General features: G+C 39.6%; 1 protein-coding gene across 3 annotated transcripts in view; it reads right to left on the reverse strand.

The window, feature by feature from the left end:
* The window catches only part of Fkbp15 (FKBP prolyl isomerase family member 15), a 52,548-nt gene that overhangs the window by 25,470 nt on the left and 13,287 nt on the right, over positions 1-13,791 (reverse strand). For 2 of the 3 annotated variants that reach the window (XM_042695160.1, XM_042695159.1), the window contains exons 3-12: positions 13,547-13,631; positions 13,018-13,087; positions 11,427-11,501; positions 11,011-11,109; positions 9,619-9,768; positions 8,104-8,172; positions 6,348-6,494; positions 5,572-5,714; positions 5,053-5,110; positions 1,869-1,976 (exon numbers count right to left, since the gene is read on the reverse strand). In XM_042695160.1, coding sequence (XP_042551094.1) covers positions 1,869-1,976; positions 5,053-5,110; positions 5,572-5,714; positions 6,348-6,494; positions 8,104-8,172; positions 9,619-9,768; positions 11,011-11,109; positions 11,427-11,501; positions 13,018-13,087; positions 13,547-13,631 — 1,004 coding nt within the window. The remainder of the gene's footprint in view (positions 1-1,868; positions 1,977-5,052; positions 5,111-5,571; positions 5,715-6,347; positions 6,495-8,103; positions 8,173-9,618; positions 9,769-11,010; positions 11,110-11,426; positions 11,502-13,017; positions 13,088-13,546; positions 13,632-13,791) is intronic. The other variant, XM_042695162.1, reaches the window with a different exon arrangement.

The following is a 13,791-nucleotide window of genomic DNA, read 5'->3' on the forward strand; positions in this document are numbered from 1 at the left end:
ATCTGAAGATTGAGGCTCAGAGCCAGCCCAGGTAGACAAATCTAAGAGACTCTTAAATCCAATTAACTAGCAAAAGGCCAGAAGGTGTGGCTAAGAGGCAGAGTGCTAGCAGAGAGTAAAAAGCCAAGGGAAAATGCAAGACCCAGAATTCAAGCCCTAGTACCAAGAAAGAACATCCTTCTTTTCTTCACTTTATATCAAAATGAAAAAGGACATTAAAAGTCAGTCACATATATTTCAACTCAAGAAAGGATGGTTTTAGTTAATATAGTTACTTCATACTGCCAAATTCTATGTGGATTTAGATCTAATGACAAAATAATAAATATTTCTAAAAAAATACATGTGACATTTCTTTTTTTTTTTTTTTTTGCCAGTCATGGGGCTTGAATGCTGGGGCTGGGCGCTATCCCTCAGGTCTTTTGAGCTGAAGGCTAGTACCCTACCACTTGAGCCACAGTACCACTTTCAGCCTTTTCCGTTTATGTGATGTTGAGGAATCAAACCCAGGGCCTCATGCATGGGAGGCATGCACTCTACCACTGAGCCACCTTCCAAGGTCCCACATGTGACATTTCTAATATCTGAAAGTGGGATTTGGAGGGGAGAGGGGAAAGGTCTTACTACATAGTCTAGGTTGGCTTTGAACTCTCAGTCCTCTTGCCTCAGTCTCCCAAGTGCTAGGATTACAGTGTGTACCACCATGCCTGGCTAAAATAGAAATACTAAGCACACACCAAAGCAAAAACAACAAAGAGAAGAAAATTGGCACATTTGATTTCAATAAAATTCCTGAACTTACAAATTTAAACAACAAACAAAAGTACCAAATACAAAGTCAAAACCCAACAGTTTGATTTTTAAGTAATAGGCAACAGTTTTAACTTTAGTAATAGGCAATAAGGAAACATTAAGACCAGCATTTCCCAAAAGGATCTCAACATTTAATCAACAAATATGAATTGGAGCTGGGTGTAATGGTGCATGGTGTAATGGTGCATGCCTGAGTCTCAGCTATCCCAGAAGCTGAGGTAGGAGAATCACCTGAGCTCAGGAGTTCACAGCTTGAGCAATACAGTGGGACTTCATCTCAACAGTGCGTGTGTGCGTGTGCGCGTGCGTGCATGCGTGTGTGTGTGCGTGTGTGTGTGTGTGTGTGTCTCACCTGCTATGGTTTGGGCATTCTGCTGCCTAAAGACTGAACTTATGGGGCTGGGAATGTGGCTCAGTGGTAGAGTGCTTGCCTTGTATGCATGAGGTCCTGGGTTCAATTCCCCAGCACCACATAAGCAAAAAGAAAAAAAGCTGGAAGTGGCGCTGTGGCTCAAGTGGTAGAGCGCTAGCCTTGAGCTGAAGAGCTGAGGGACAGCGCCCAGGCCCAGAGTTCAGGCCCCACGATTGATCTTATGGGGCTGGGAATGTCGGCTTAGAAGTAGAGTGCTTGGCTAGCATGCATGAAGCCCTGGGTTCAATTCCTCAGTACGACATAAACAGAAAAAGCCAAAAGAGAGGCGGTGTGGCTCAAATGCTAGCCTTGAGCAAAAGAAGCTCAGGGACAGTGCCTAGGCCCTAAGTTCAAGCCCTATGACTGGCCAAAAAGAAAAAAAAAAAAGATTGATCTTATGGGCAATGGAGATTCAGGTAAATGATGGCTGATTTAATTATAACACTTAGTTCTTATGGCAGATACATAGATTTTAGTTCCATTTCTACTATTAACCACAGTAGAAAGACATGTGCTAATGCAAACTTATATCATTGTGCATATAAGCTCTTGAGATAATAATTCTGGGTTAGTGGCAGAAAAAGCAATTCTTTTAGCCAAAGCACATCTGTATTACTCATTCAAATACAACAAAGGGACATACTTCAACTTCTGAGTCATTGGACTCCAGCTGTGGTGGAAGGATAGGTAGCATGGGCTGGCCCATTTTAGCCATCCGGGAGATCAGCTTGGCCTTGACTGTATCAGGATTCTAAAAAGAAAGCCACAAAAATCTCTGTGATTAAGGTTCATTATCTTTAGGCAGCTACAACTTTGGCTCTTGTATTAAATCACTAAACAAGTAATCCTACTGTATCCATCTGAAACCATTTCCTCTAGAAAATGAGAATTAATTATACCAGTAAAAATAATTCCTTTCATGTTTGGAATAGATAGAGTGGTTTCATATATATATTACCTCCACACTGGGAATTAATTATTTCTATTTTTCAGATTAAAAGCTAAGGCAGAAATGTTAAGAAAAAGAGGCATTTTAGCTGACAGGACCCCTTCCAAGCATGAATCGAGTCAATAGAAAAATACTTAGAAGAAATTTGTAAAGGGAAGAAAGAGGAGCTCTTTGTGCTAAATTCAAGTTCATTTAGCTTTGATTTGGCTGTATTTTACATCCTGTGTTAGTAGCTCATGTGTCCACTAGGTGGCTCAACATGTAGTCTTCAAAATGAAGTTACATAAAATGTACCTGAAGGGACATAAAATGATTTCCTAGATGTATGAAGAAATGATTATAACCTTCATTGTTACTATTTTTTCAGGTAAAAACATAAAACATTAAACTTGTTTACATGGATTAACAGTCCATTGTGTATATAATTTGTCACAATTCAGGATTGTGTGCCCATTTTTTTTTCCTTAACGGGTACAAATAATCTAAAAAAAAAGGATACATCAAAAGAAGAAAGAGAATTAGACATATAAACCATATCCACACCATGGAACATCACAATCTACAGATTAAAAGAAGAATGAGGAAGGGCTCTACACACTAACATGGAAAGATACCTTATATACTACATATAAAATGCAAGGTGCTCTACTCAGGAGGCTGAGAACTGAGGATTATGGTTCGAAGCCAGCCCAGGCAGGAAAGTCTGTGGGACTCTTATCTCCAATTAATCACAGAAAAAACTGGAAGTGGCTCGTGGCTCAGTTGGTAGAGTTCTAGCCTTGAGCAAAAAGGAGCTTAGAGACAGAGCCCAAGCCCAGAGTTTGAGCTCCAGGACCAGCAAAAAAAAAAAAAAAGCAAAGTACTATCTATCTATCTATCTTACTCTTTTTTATGTGTGAAAGAAGGATGAAAAAATGAAACATACATTCCAGTTTGCCTGCACCAGTATAATGAAACACTGGAAGAATATGCAAGGACACAGTAAAAGTAGTTACCTAAGGAATGAGATGGAGTAGGGCAGACCAGAACATCTATCTACTCCTTACAAGGCCTGAGTAACCACTATATTATCCTGTTATATTATTATGATAACTGTACCATATGATTGCAATTAACTACTCAAAACAAAAAAGGCTTAAATGTAAAAAATGGTTAATTTTATGTTATATGTCTTTTCTTTTCTTTTTTTTGTAAGTCGTGGGGTTTGAACTCTGTACCTGGCACTGTCCCTCAGCTCTTCAGCTCAAGATTAGTGCTCTACCACTTGAGCCAAAACACCACTTCCGGTTTTCTGGTGGTTAATTGGAGATCAGAGTCACATGGACTTTCCTTGCCCGGGCTGGCTTTGAATGCTCAGATCTCAGCCTCCTGAGTAGCTAGGATTAGAGACATGAGCCATGGGTACCTGGCATGATATGTATTTTCTTTTTTAAAATAAGCTAAACTACAAAAAAAAATTTTAATGGTTGGACATCACTGGTCTGACAGAAGCTGCTAAAGTTCAGAAACAGGCGACAAGTACAATGGAGCCCATACTAGGCAACTTTTGCAGCTGTTCAAAGCCTTGAGATTATCACTATTTATGCATTTCTTTTCTGATTCATAGCTTAACCTTCTGGGTTTAGGTGACCATTTTTTATACATATCATACCCATTGTTTGCTTAATAATCCTGCTTTGGGCTGAATATAAACAAGTAAATTAGAGCTGGACAGAAATGAAGCACATCTCTCCAGGTATCTGTGGTTCCTGACATGACAGGTGAAGGCTTCCAGCACTTGACAAGCTTTAGCCACCACATGGCCCACTTGAGGCATGTGTAAAGCCTGCATAATCAGGTAGGGCAGCAGCAGTGTGTTCTTCCTAAAGGTGCGTCCTAATTTTACTAGAACAGAAGGTTGGGGAAACAGAGGCCCAGAGACCTGCTCAAAGTCAATCAGTTGGTGACTAAACCCAAAACTCCCGAGAGAAATAAGTATAAAGATACGTATTATTAGCATTAACTAAGCTAATGTTTATTAAACTCTTACAATATGCCAGACATAATACTAAAAACCACAAGTTCTACTTTGTAGATGAGGAAGTAAATCTGAGGATTTGAAAGCTAGGTTGCTCAAGATCACAGTGAGAAAATAGCAGAGAAGCCTACCACTAACCATTAATATCTCCAATAAATGATGTCTCTACAAGGGAAGTGCATTTTAAGTAAGGTGCTCTTTGCCCAATATAACACAATTCTAATAATAATCACAGATACTATTTACTAAAGACATACTTCACAAAGGTTCTGAGCTCAGAGCTTTGTAAGTATCTCTAATCCTTACAAGAACTGTATTAGGGACTGTGAAAATGGCTTCCATTCTTACAACGAAGCTGAGGAAAAGCAAAGTTAAGATCCTTTCTCAAGGCCTCATACTACTAAGAATCAAGACTGTAGATGCAAGCCAGGCAACTGTGGCTATGCTTGTAATCCTAGATGCTCAAGAGGCTGAGGTCTGAGGATCAAGGTTTGAAGCTAGCCTAGACAGAAAGGTCCATGAGATTCTTATCTCCAATTAACCAGCAAAAAGCCAGAAGTGGAGGTGTGGCACAAGTGGTAGAGTGCAACCTTGAAAAACAAAACGAACCCAAGTAAGATGGCCTTGAGTTCATGCCCCAGTATTGGCACGGGCACACACACACACACACACACACACACACACACACACACACACACACACACACACACACAAAGCTATAGATTCAAAAACCCAGGATAATTTATACTGACTCCAAGTAGAAGAAAATGAATAAATGACCCATGATTTTTAGCCTAAATCAATGGCTAGGCACAGGACACTCTAGCAACCTGAAAGTAAGGGGAACAAACTCATACTTACTGTATTTACCATAAGTTGTTCATTGAGAGAGTTGGATTTGCTACGAAGAACAGGCTCCCTGAAAACAAACAAGACATAACCTGAGATTAAGCAAACTCACAATCACAAACCTAGATTCTGCTATTAAACAAATTGTTTTTTCAAAATGTCCACCAACTGAGAAGCTCTAAAAAGAATTTGAATGTTTTAGCTTACAAAATCTTTGAATGCAAGTGAAAATGAACAACTTTCCACATGAATGCTTGTTTACTTTTTTTCCCATGGTATATATTTTATATTAATGTCCTTCTCCACTTCCTTCCAGGGTTTTTCAAGTACTCTTATTTGAATTAATAGTTTTATAAACTACGAATATTAATCTTTGGTCGGGAAAATCATGTGCAAGTTCTATCTCACTGGTTCCATTTTTTCCCATATATTTCACATTATTGTATTTTAAACTTATGTCCATATTTCTGAAGCCTTCCAAGAGTTGTTTCTACTACATTGGAAGAGCTTGCTACAACCCCAGCACCTCACCCTGATTTAGAAGGCACTGATGTAGGTGACGACACAACAGGATCAGCAGAGAGGCTGTCAGCACCAGGAATGGGAGAGGGAGCTACCGAACCCCGGGAACTGACACTGTGTCCATCAGCACCAGAATCTCGAGCAAACTTCACCTAGGGAAAAAGCCAGCACAGGTGGAATGGGCTACAAGCATCCTCTTCCCTGCCCAGCATGTATTTCTCATGTTTCTACTCCTCAAAACACAATCTATCATCTCTCCATTGTAGATATATCAGAAACTGCTAAAAAAAAATGATTAATTACAACTCAACTATCTTATGTTAGCTAGTGTGTGTGTGTGTGTGTGTGTGTGTGTGTGTGTGCATGTATTTTTTTAATCAAAAATGAAATCATACTGTTTTATAACTGGCACTGTTCACTCACTAGTATGTTAACATGTTCCAGTACTGGGGCTTGAACTCAGGGCCTCAGGCTCTTGCTCAGCTTTTTTGCTCACTGCTGGTACTCTACCACTTGAGCCACCCCTCCAGTTCCAGCTTTTTGTTGGTTAATTAGAAGCAAGAATCTCCTGAACATTGCTGCCCAAGCTGGCTTTGGACCATGATTCCTAGATCTCAGTGCCCTGAGTAGCTAAGATTGTAGGCATGAGCCACCAGCACCTGGCCCGTTTTTAATATTCAAAGAAATCTGTCTGCAGAATCTGGTTCTCAAACACATGCATTTAACACACACTTTAATTTGCAAAGAGGTAGCTCATTACACACAACACAGCCCAGGTCACTCACCCGTCTAACCTCCACCTCGAACACCAGGATTGAGTCTGCTGATTGAGTCCAGCCTATTACCCCTTCAGAGCCAGTGGCACAGGCTGGAGGGACAATTAGCAACCGCTTTCCTCCCTTCTTCATGCCCAGCATTCCATCCTCCCAGCCCTATGGAATCAGAGATGAGGAAAAAGCTCGTCAGAAAGGAAGGCCTCATAAGGCAAAACTAACTGCAGGAGCATTGGATTTCACTTATTCATATACAACCTTAGATAATGCCTCTGGCGGTCAAGATCAACTATTACCAAATTGGTTGTAAGAAAATCTACAATATAGCTTCTAAACCTACTAGTAAAAGCTGTAATCTGGTGTAGGATGAAGTACATGTAACTTAGATAGTAATAGAAAACAAGAGTGATTTAATAGAAGCCCAGAACCAACGGCTCATACCTATAATCCTAGCTACTCTGGAGACTGAGATCTAAGGACTATGATTCAAAGCCAGTCAGGAAGACAAATACTAGAGACTCTTATCTCCAATTAGCCAGCAAAAAGTCAGAACTGGAGATATGACTCAAGTGGCAGAGCACCAGACTTGATCAAAAACCTAAGTGAGAACTTGAGGTCTTGAGTTCAAGCCCCAGTACCAGCATATGCAAGCACATGTGCACGCATACATGCACATACACACACATACAAGTTATCACTTAATATGTTTTTTCTACACAGTGGCTTTTTTTTTTGGGGGGGGGGTCCGGTCATGGGGTCTGAACTCTGGGCCTGGGCGCTGTCCCTGAGCTCTTCAGCTCAAGGCTAGCGCTCTACCACTTGAGCCACAGCGCCATTTCCGACTTTTTTTTCTTTTTGCTTATGTGGTGCTGAGGAATCGAACCCAGGGCCTCATGCATGCAAGGCAAGCGCTCTACCACTGAGCCACCTTCCCAGCCCCACGCAGTGTGTTTTATGTGCTTGTTTAATCCCCAAGATAATCTCCTAACATTGAGACCATTTTTACAGATATGAAAACTGAGGCCTTTGGGGGTGAAGTAACTAAGTAAGTTAAGATTCAAATAAGACCTATCTAGCTCCAAGGATCATGAATGGATGGACACAGCACCATGCACCCATATGTGCTAATATAATACTTCATGTATATAAAATATTCTTTTTTTATTTTGGTTGGTCATGGGGATTGAACTCTGGACTTAGGCATTGTCCCTCAGATCTTCAGCTCAAGGCAAGCACTCTACACTTGAGCCACAGTGCCACTTCCAGTTTTCTGGTAGTTTATTGAAGATAGTCTTGTGGGCTTTCCTGCCCGGGCTGGCTTTGAACCGCGATCCCAGCCTCCTGAGTAGCTAGGATTACAGGTGTGAGCCACCAGTGCCCAGCTAAAATATTCTTTAGTTCATAAAACATTTGCACTTGAATTCAGATCTGCAGATTCCAATCCCCTCCTGTTGTATTGTAGTTGCAAAGTGAGCCAGAGAGATGAGGATCAAACTACTATGACACAATTTTGGAAAAAATAGTTTCACCTCTTTCTCTGTGAAGCTATGGGAAGGGTAGAGTAATTTTGTCAGTCACAGGATGAAAAAGGGTAGGAATTACAGAAAATAAATATACCTGTTTTCAGCACAGTGTCTCATAAAAAAATCTCCCCAAAGTGGACAATGCAACACCTTTGACCATCCTAATTTCTATCCAGGTATTTCTAGACTCTTGGAAGATACATCCAGGTTAGAAATGCCACAATCAAAATATAGTAGATCATTACCTTGATGACTTTTCCTGATCCTAATTTCAGGCGAAGCAGCTTATCTTTGTTTGCGGTGGAGTCAAAAACCTTCAATTTGAACAAAGTAAAGGAGGTCACACAATTTCAAATACAATAATAACTATTCAACTAACCATACTGGTACATTTTTTTTCTTTGTCAGTCAAGGGCCTTGAACTCAGGATCTAGGTGGTGTCCCTGCTTTTTTGCTCAAGGCTAGCACTCTATTACTCTGAGCCACAGCTCCACTTTCAGTTTTTAGATGGTTAATTGGAGATAAAAGTCTCATGGCTTTCCTGTCCCAGGTGGCTTTGAATTGTGATCCCCCGATCTCAGTCTCCTGAGCAGCTAGGATTACAAGGTGGGAGCCATCAGCCCTTGGCCATAGAGATTCTTCTTAAAGAGGAAATATTAGATAAAACAGGAAGACAGTTCTAAAAACAAAAAACTTGAAAAATATAACATTTTGGCTAAGGGGTTATTGATAGTGAAAATCTCTGGAACAATAAATTCCCACACAAGAAAAAAAAACTTTCTTTACCACTAGGAATTTGAACATTTTCTCAAATAATTTGGCTCATTTGATGCTGATACTAACCCTACCAAGTAATTAGTATAAGGATCATTAACTTTTATTCATAAATGGAAAAAAAAAAAGCTTATATGACTTGATTAAGGTCAACGGGTAAAATTGAGACTTTCACCCACATTTTTTTAAGTCATAAAGATCTTCCAGCCAGGCACCTGTGATCCTAGCTACTCAGGAGGCTAAAATCACAGTTTGAAGCCAGTCTGGGCAGAAATGTCCATGAGACTCTAAATCTTCAATTATCAGCAAAAACCTGAAAATGGAGGTATGGCTCCACTAGTAGAGCACCTGCCTTGAACAAAAAAGCCAAGTCCCAGTACCAGAACAACCAAAAACAAGCAACAACAACAAAAAGAAAACCTCAGATCTTTCTGTCCTATTGCATTCGAGGGCTTAATATTAAAAACACAACAAGCCCAATGTGTTTACAGTATCCAATATGAGAAAACACAGGAGGGTGTAAAAAGTACATCCAGGGCTAGGAATGTGGCCTAGTGGTAGAGTGCCTGAGAACATGGGTTTGATTCCTCAGTACTATATAAACAAACAACAACAAAAAAAGTACATCCATCTTTAAGACTGGCATGGGAGAACAACAAACACATGAATATTTGAAAAACTGGTTTCCACTTGTTCAAGTGGAAGAGAGAGAGTAAGGCACTGAACAGACTTTATGCTTCATTTTATTGCTCATGTGGTAGTGCCTAAAAGTTTCCATCTGCCAACAGCCGCAATTCACAGTAATGTGCACAGCCTTCATGGTACCTAAACTACAGAACAACTTGCAAGGCCAGTTTTTTTTTGTTGTTTTTTTTTTTTTGTCGGTCATGAGGCCTGAATTCTGGGCCTGAGCATTGTCCCTCAGCTCTTCAGCTAGCGCTCTACCACTTGAGTCACTGCACCACTTCCCAAGGACAGTTTCTTACCTGACCCAGAACATGATTCTGAAAGAGCCACCCTGTATACGCCACTTCTAAAGAATCTCCATTTTCCACAGCAGGACCCTCTGTCACAACGAGGTCCTGAGACACTACTGCATCAAAGGAAGGGGTGCTGTTGCACTTGGCAATGCACACCTGAAAAAAAAAAATCAGAGCAGCATACATTTGATTTAACCTTCTAAGAACTCATCCCATTATCACAACTGTTCTTTCTCAAACTGCTACACCCACGAACAAACAGATTATAAAGTTTAAAGTGAACAAACAGATTATAAAGTTTAAAAGTAAATCATTCCAAAGCCTGTGATGCTGCCAAGAACCATGAGGCCTAAAAGCATGGCTTTGGAGGCAGAATATCTGAGTATATGTCTGGTACATGCACTGCCAGTTCTTGCTCTGACTGTGGTCAGATAACTTAATCTCCATGTACCCAACATTCCTCATTTGTAAAAATGAAGGAAAAAAACCAACTCTGCATATCTTATATAGGGTGTTGATGAAAATTACAAGGCATTAACACAAGAATAATTAGCAATGCATCTGGGAACTACCCAACAGTATTTGTAACTGTAATTGTATAGTAACTACCAAATAAGCATTTGTTAATGAACTGATTTACTGTCTCAGTATTTGAGACTTTATGGAAAAAAAGGGGAATCTCTAAAAAATTTAAAAGGAGGCAAGTATTGTGGTTTATACCTGTAATCTAACTACTTTGGAGACCAAGATTAGGAGAATCAAGGCTCAAGGCTAGCCCAGGCAAAAAATTTATATCTTATCTCAATAATAAGCTAGATGTGGTGGTATGCACCTGACATTCCAATTAACCAACAGAAAGCCGCAAGTGGTGCTGTGGCTCAAGTGGAAGAGTAATAGCCTTGAGCTGAAGAGCTGAGGCACAGCACCCAGGGCTAGAGTTCAAGCTCCACAACCAGCCAAAAAAATAGGTAAAAGTAGAGCTGTGGCTCAAGTGATAGAGCACCAGGCTTGAATAGAAAAGCTAAGGAACAGTGCCCAGGCCCTGAATTCAAGTCCCAGTATGGGCACTAAAAAAAATTAAAAATAATAAAAGCTTTTCAAAGGACTGGAGAAAAAAAGAGTGGGTTAAGTGGTAGAGTATTTGTCTATCAAGTGAAAGGTCCTGAGTTAAAATCCCAATACTACAAAAATAAATAAGTAAATAAAGGAACTTCTAAAGATAATACTAAGATATAGCCTCATAACTCAATTCATTACCAACTACAGATACAACCATATTAACACAAATCTTATGCTTGTCACTAACAAAGTATAGCAGGTATGGGTTTGCCATATATTTCCTAAAATTGAGACCCTAAACAAGTGATCTAGCTTTGTACAGGAAAGAGAAAGTATCACCTGCTTATTGAACTCCACAGCAGCCTTTTCAGACTCAAACATGATGGACCAGTTTTGTCTCTGGTCATCATAAAAGGTGCTATAGTTATTGGGCCGAACCTGGAGAAGAGAGAAATTCTGGGGTAATTCAAGCACAAGCATCACTGTGGGCTAATCTGTCCAAACTCACAGAAAAGGACTTGGCTCAACTGCACCTAAGGAGAGGTATCAGGGATTCTTCTTCTTCCCTCCCACCATCCACACACCACCCTGAAGTCCCTTCCCCTGAAGGCAACCAAGAGACCTTTCTGAAAGGCTCTGTTTGCTGATACCTAGGCCAAAGTAGTGGACCTAATTTCTACCAGCTATGTTCAGACCCCTCTCTCTTGCAAGCCTATCCCAAAGGTGCAATTGATTTGATCATGGGGAAATCTTACCACCAGCTCAAAGTTCAGATGAATCCTTGCAACAGTAACCGGCTGTTGCTGACTGATATAAAGGAGAATCCTGTACTGTATTCAAACAAAATGGGCAGAAAAGGAAGAAAACAGAAGTTAAAAGGCAATATAAAATCAGCAGTACGATTTAGGCTCCTGCTTCATACAGCTATAAATCCTAAAATTCTGTTCTAACCTTCTAAGTTTAGATTTTAAAACTTCTCTTAAATTTTTAGATTTTGGCCAAGCACTGGTCGCTCATGACTGTAATCCTAGCTACTTAGGTGGCTGAGTTCTGAGGATAAAGGTTCCAAGCCAGTCCAGGCAGACAAATCCATCAGACCTTATCTCCAACTAACCAACAAAATGCCAGAAGCAGAGGTGTGGCTCACATGGTAGAGCACCAGCTTAGAGCAGAAAAAGCCTTGTGACAGTGCCCACACCATGAGTTCAAGCTCCAATACTGTCACCATTAAAAGAAAAAAAGTTTAGATTTTAAATTATAACTTCCCAGTCTTCATTTAATTTTTTTCTTGCTTTGGACTTACTCTTCAAATGTAATTAGCAATGTCTTTATTAGTATTTCTTTCAAGGGTTGAGAACTTTTTTCTTGCTAAAGGACATTTGGATATTTATAATATCACTAAAAAGTTTAGATTTAGAGGGAAGGACAGAGGAACAGAAGGATACCAAGGAAGAAGGGCGGGGGAGGAAAGCGGGAAATTTATTTGAACACTAGTAGTAAGTGAGAATACGTATTATTGTTTACTTTTATTAGGTATGGTAGTTTTGTTCTTAGCTATCTTATTTTCTAGAGTTACATACTAAAGAATTTATAGCTGAAATTGTGTTGGAAATTTGTTCAAATTAATATAACTTTCAGTTTAATAATGAAAATCTGTGCCTTCAATATGCAAGTTCTACAGTTCTATATGTGCTGCAAATTTTCCATAATTAAGGGTTTTCCTTTTTGTTTTTAAGACAATGCGTACTATGTGTCAGTTACTCTAGACAAGTAATTTTATCTCTCTGCCTAAGCATCTCTGAGGAACATGGACTCCATGTGCTCTGGACCTCTGAAATACCAGAAGTTCTTATGCTTATCTCAACAGTATTCAAAATCCTCCAGAGCAGTATTTGAAGCCAGATAGATCTATCTACTCAAGGATGTCCATCTTGGGGCTTTCAGCCATATCTATTTTATCCCTATTACTTTACTATAATCAACTGCCCATTCTTACTTTCAAACTTTCCAAGAATAAAAAGATAATGTTCAAGGTAGGACAATGAATATTCATTAACTACCAAACCAAAAAATATCCTTGATAACTCATTTAAAGCTCTCCAACTTCTTAAACTAGGACCATATCACAAAAGAGATGTCTAAAGAAATCATTTTAAGTGATTAGATTTGTTTTAATACACAATCGTAGCAAACACTATTTACAATATCTTAATATTATATATTAACATTCAAGGCTAACCATCATTTTAATCCTGACAACTGAGACACTGAGCCAGCCCAGATAAATAATCAGCTCACTGGTTATGTTTAGGACAAGGGAACAGGCATAAAATGTGGGATACTCACATCTCTGGCTGTGTGGTTGCCCAGAACAGCAGCACCAAATTTTCCCTGCTTTAGGTACTGACCATTTATGCTATTGAAAAGGAAAAAGAAAGCAGCATTAATACTCCTCTAAATTATGCAGAACCAGCTCTCTTTTCAGGAACACAGAAGTCAAGATCTAGTCATTGGGCCTCTAGAAAAAGAACCAAGATGAGCAGTTTATAACTTAAAGCTCATATACTTTCTTGCCTCTTTAAATATCTAACAATCATAGTTCTTAGGGAAGTAGCTGTCTTTGAGAACTTAAAAAGGTAGTTGTGAGAGAACAGCACTTAAAGAGTAGACAAAACAACCACTGTGCAAGTTTGATCTGGTGAAATCTCCAACCAAAATGTGCGGAGGGTCAAGGGTGCTTTGTCTGTAGAAGGACTAAGAAACCAAACCAGTTAGCCATGAATAGTGACTTCAGGAGAAAAGAGAAGCTAAACTACAGTCTCCTTCCCTCCCTCCTCCAGCTTCCCAGAGCTTTCTTTCTTAATCAGCTACTTACTACCGGTAAGCATGAACTGCTGTTGCAACCAGAACTGCTGCAGTGCCTGTGGGAGCAGGGGCTGGTTTTGGTGGTGTCTGATTTCCTAAATATGAAGAAAACAGAAGTGTAAATCTTTTCTTGCTTGAAATTGATTTTAAATGTTTAGCTTCAAAAATTATGTATATGTTGCAGTTACAATGTTTTCATGATCATTATTCTCACTTGATCTATAAAACAGTGCTTGATCTTGTCTGCTGGTGAAG

Source organism: Dipodomys spectabilis, unplaced genomic scaffold (genome assembly GCF_019054845.1).
Source record: "Dipodomys spectabilis isolate Male_0828 unplaced genomic scaffold, ASM1905484v1 ptg000006l, whole genome shotgun sequence".
Classification (NCBI taxonomy): Eukaryota; Metazoa; Chordata; class Mammalia; order Rodentia; family Heteromyidae; genus Dipodomys; species Dipodomys spectabilis.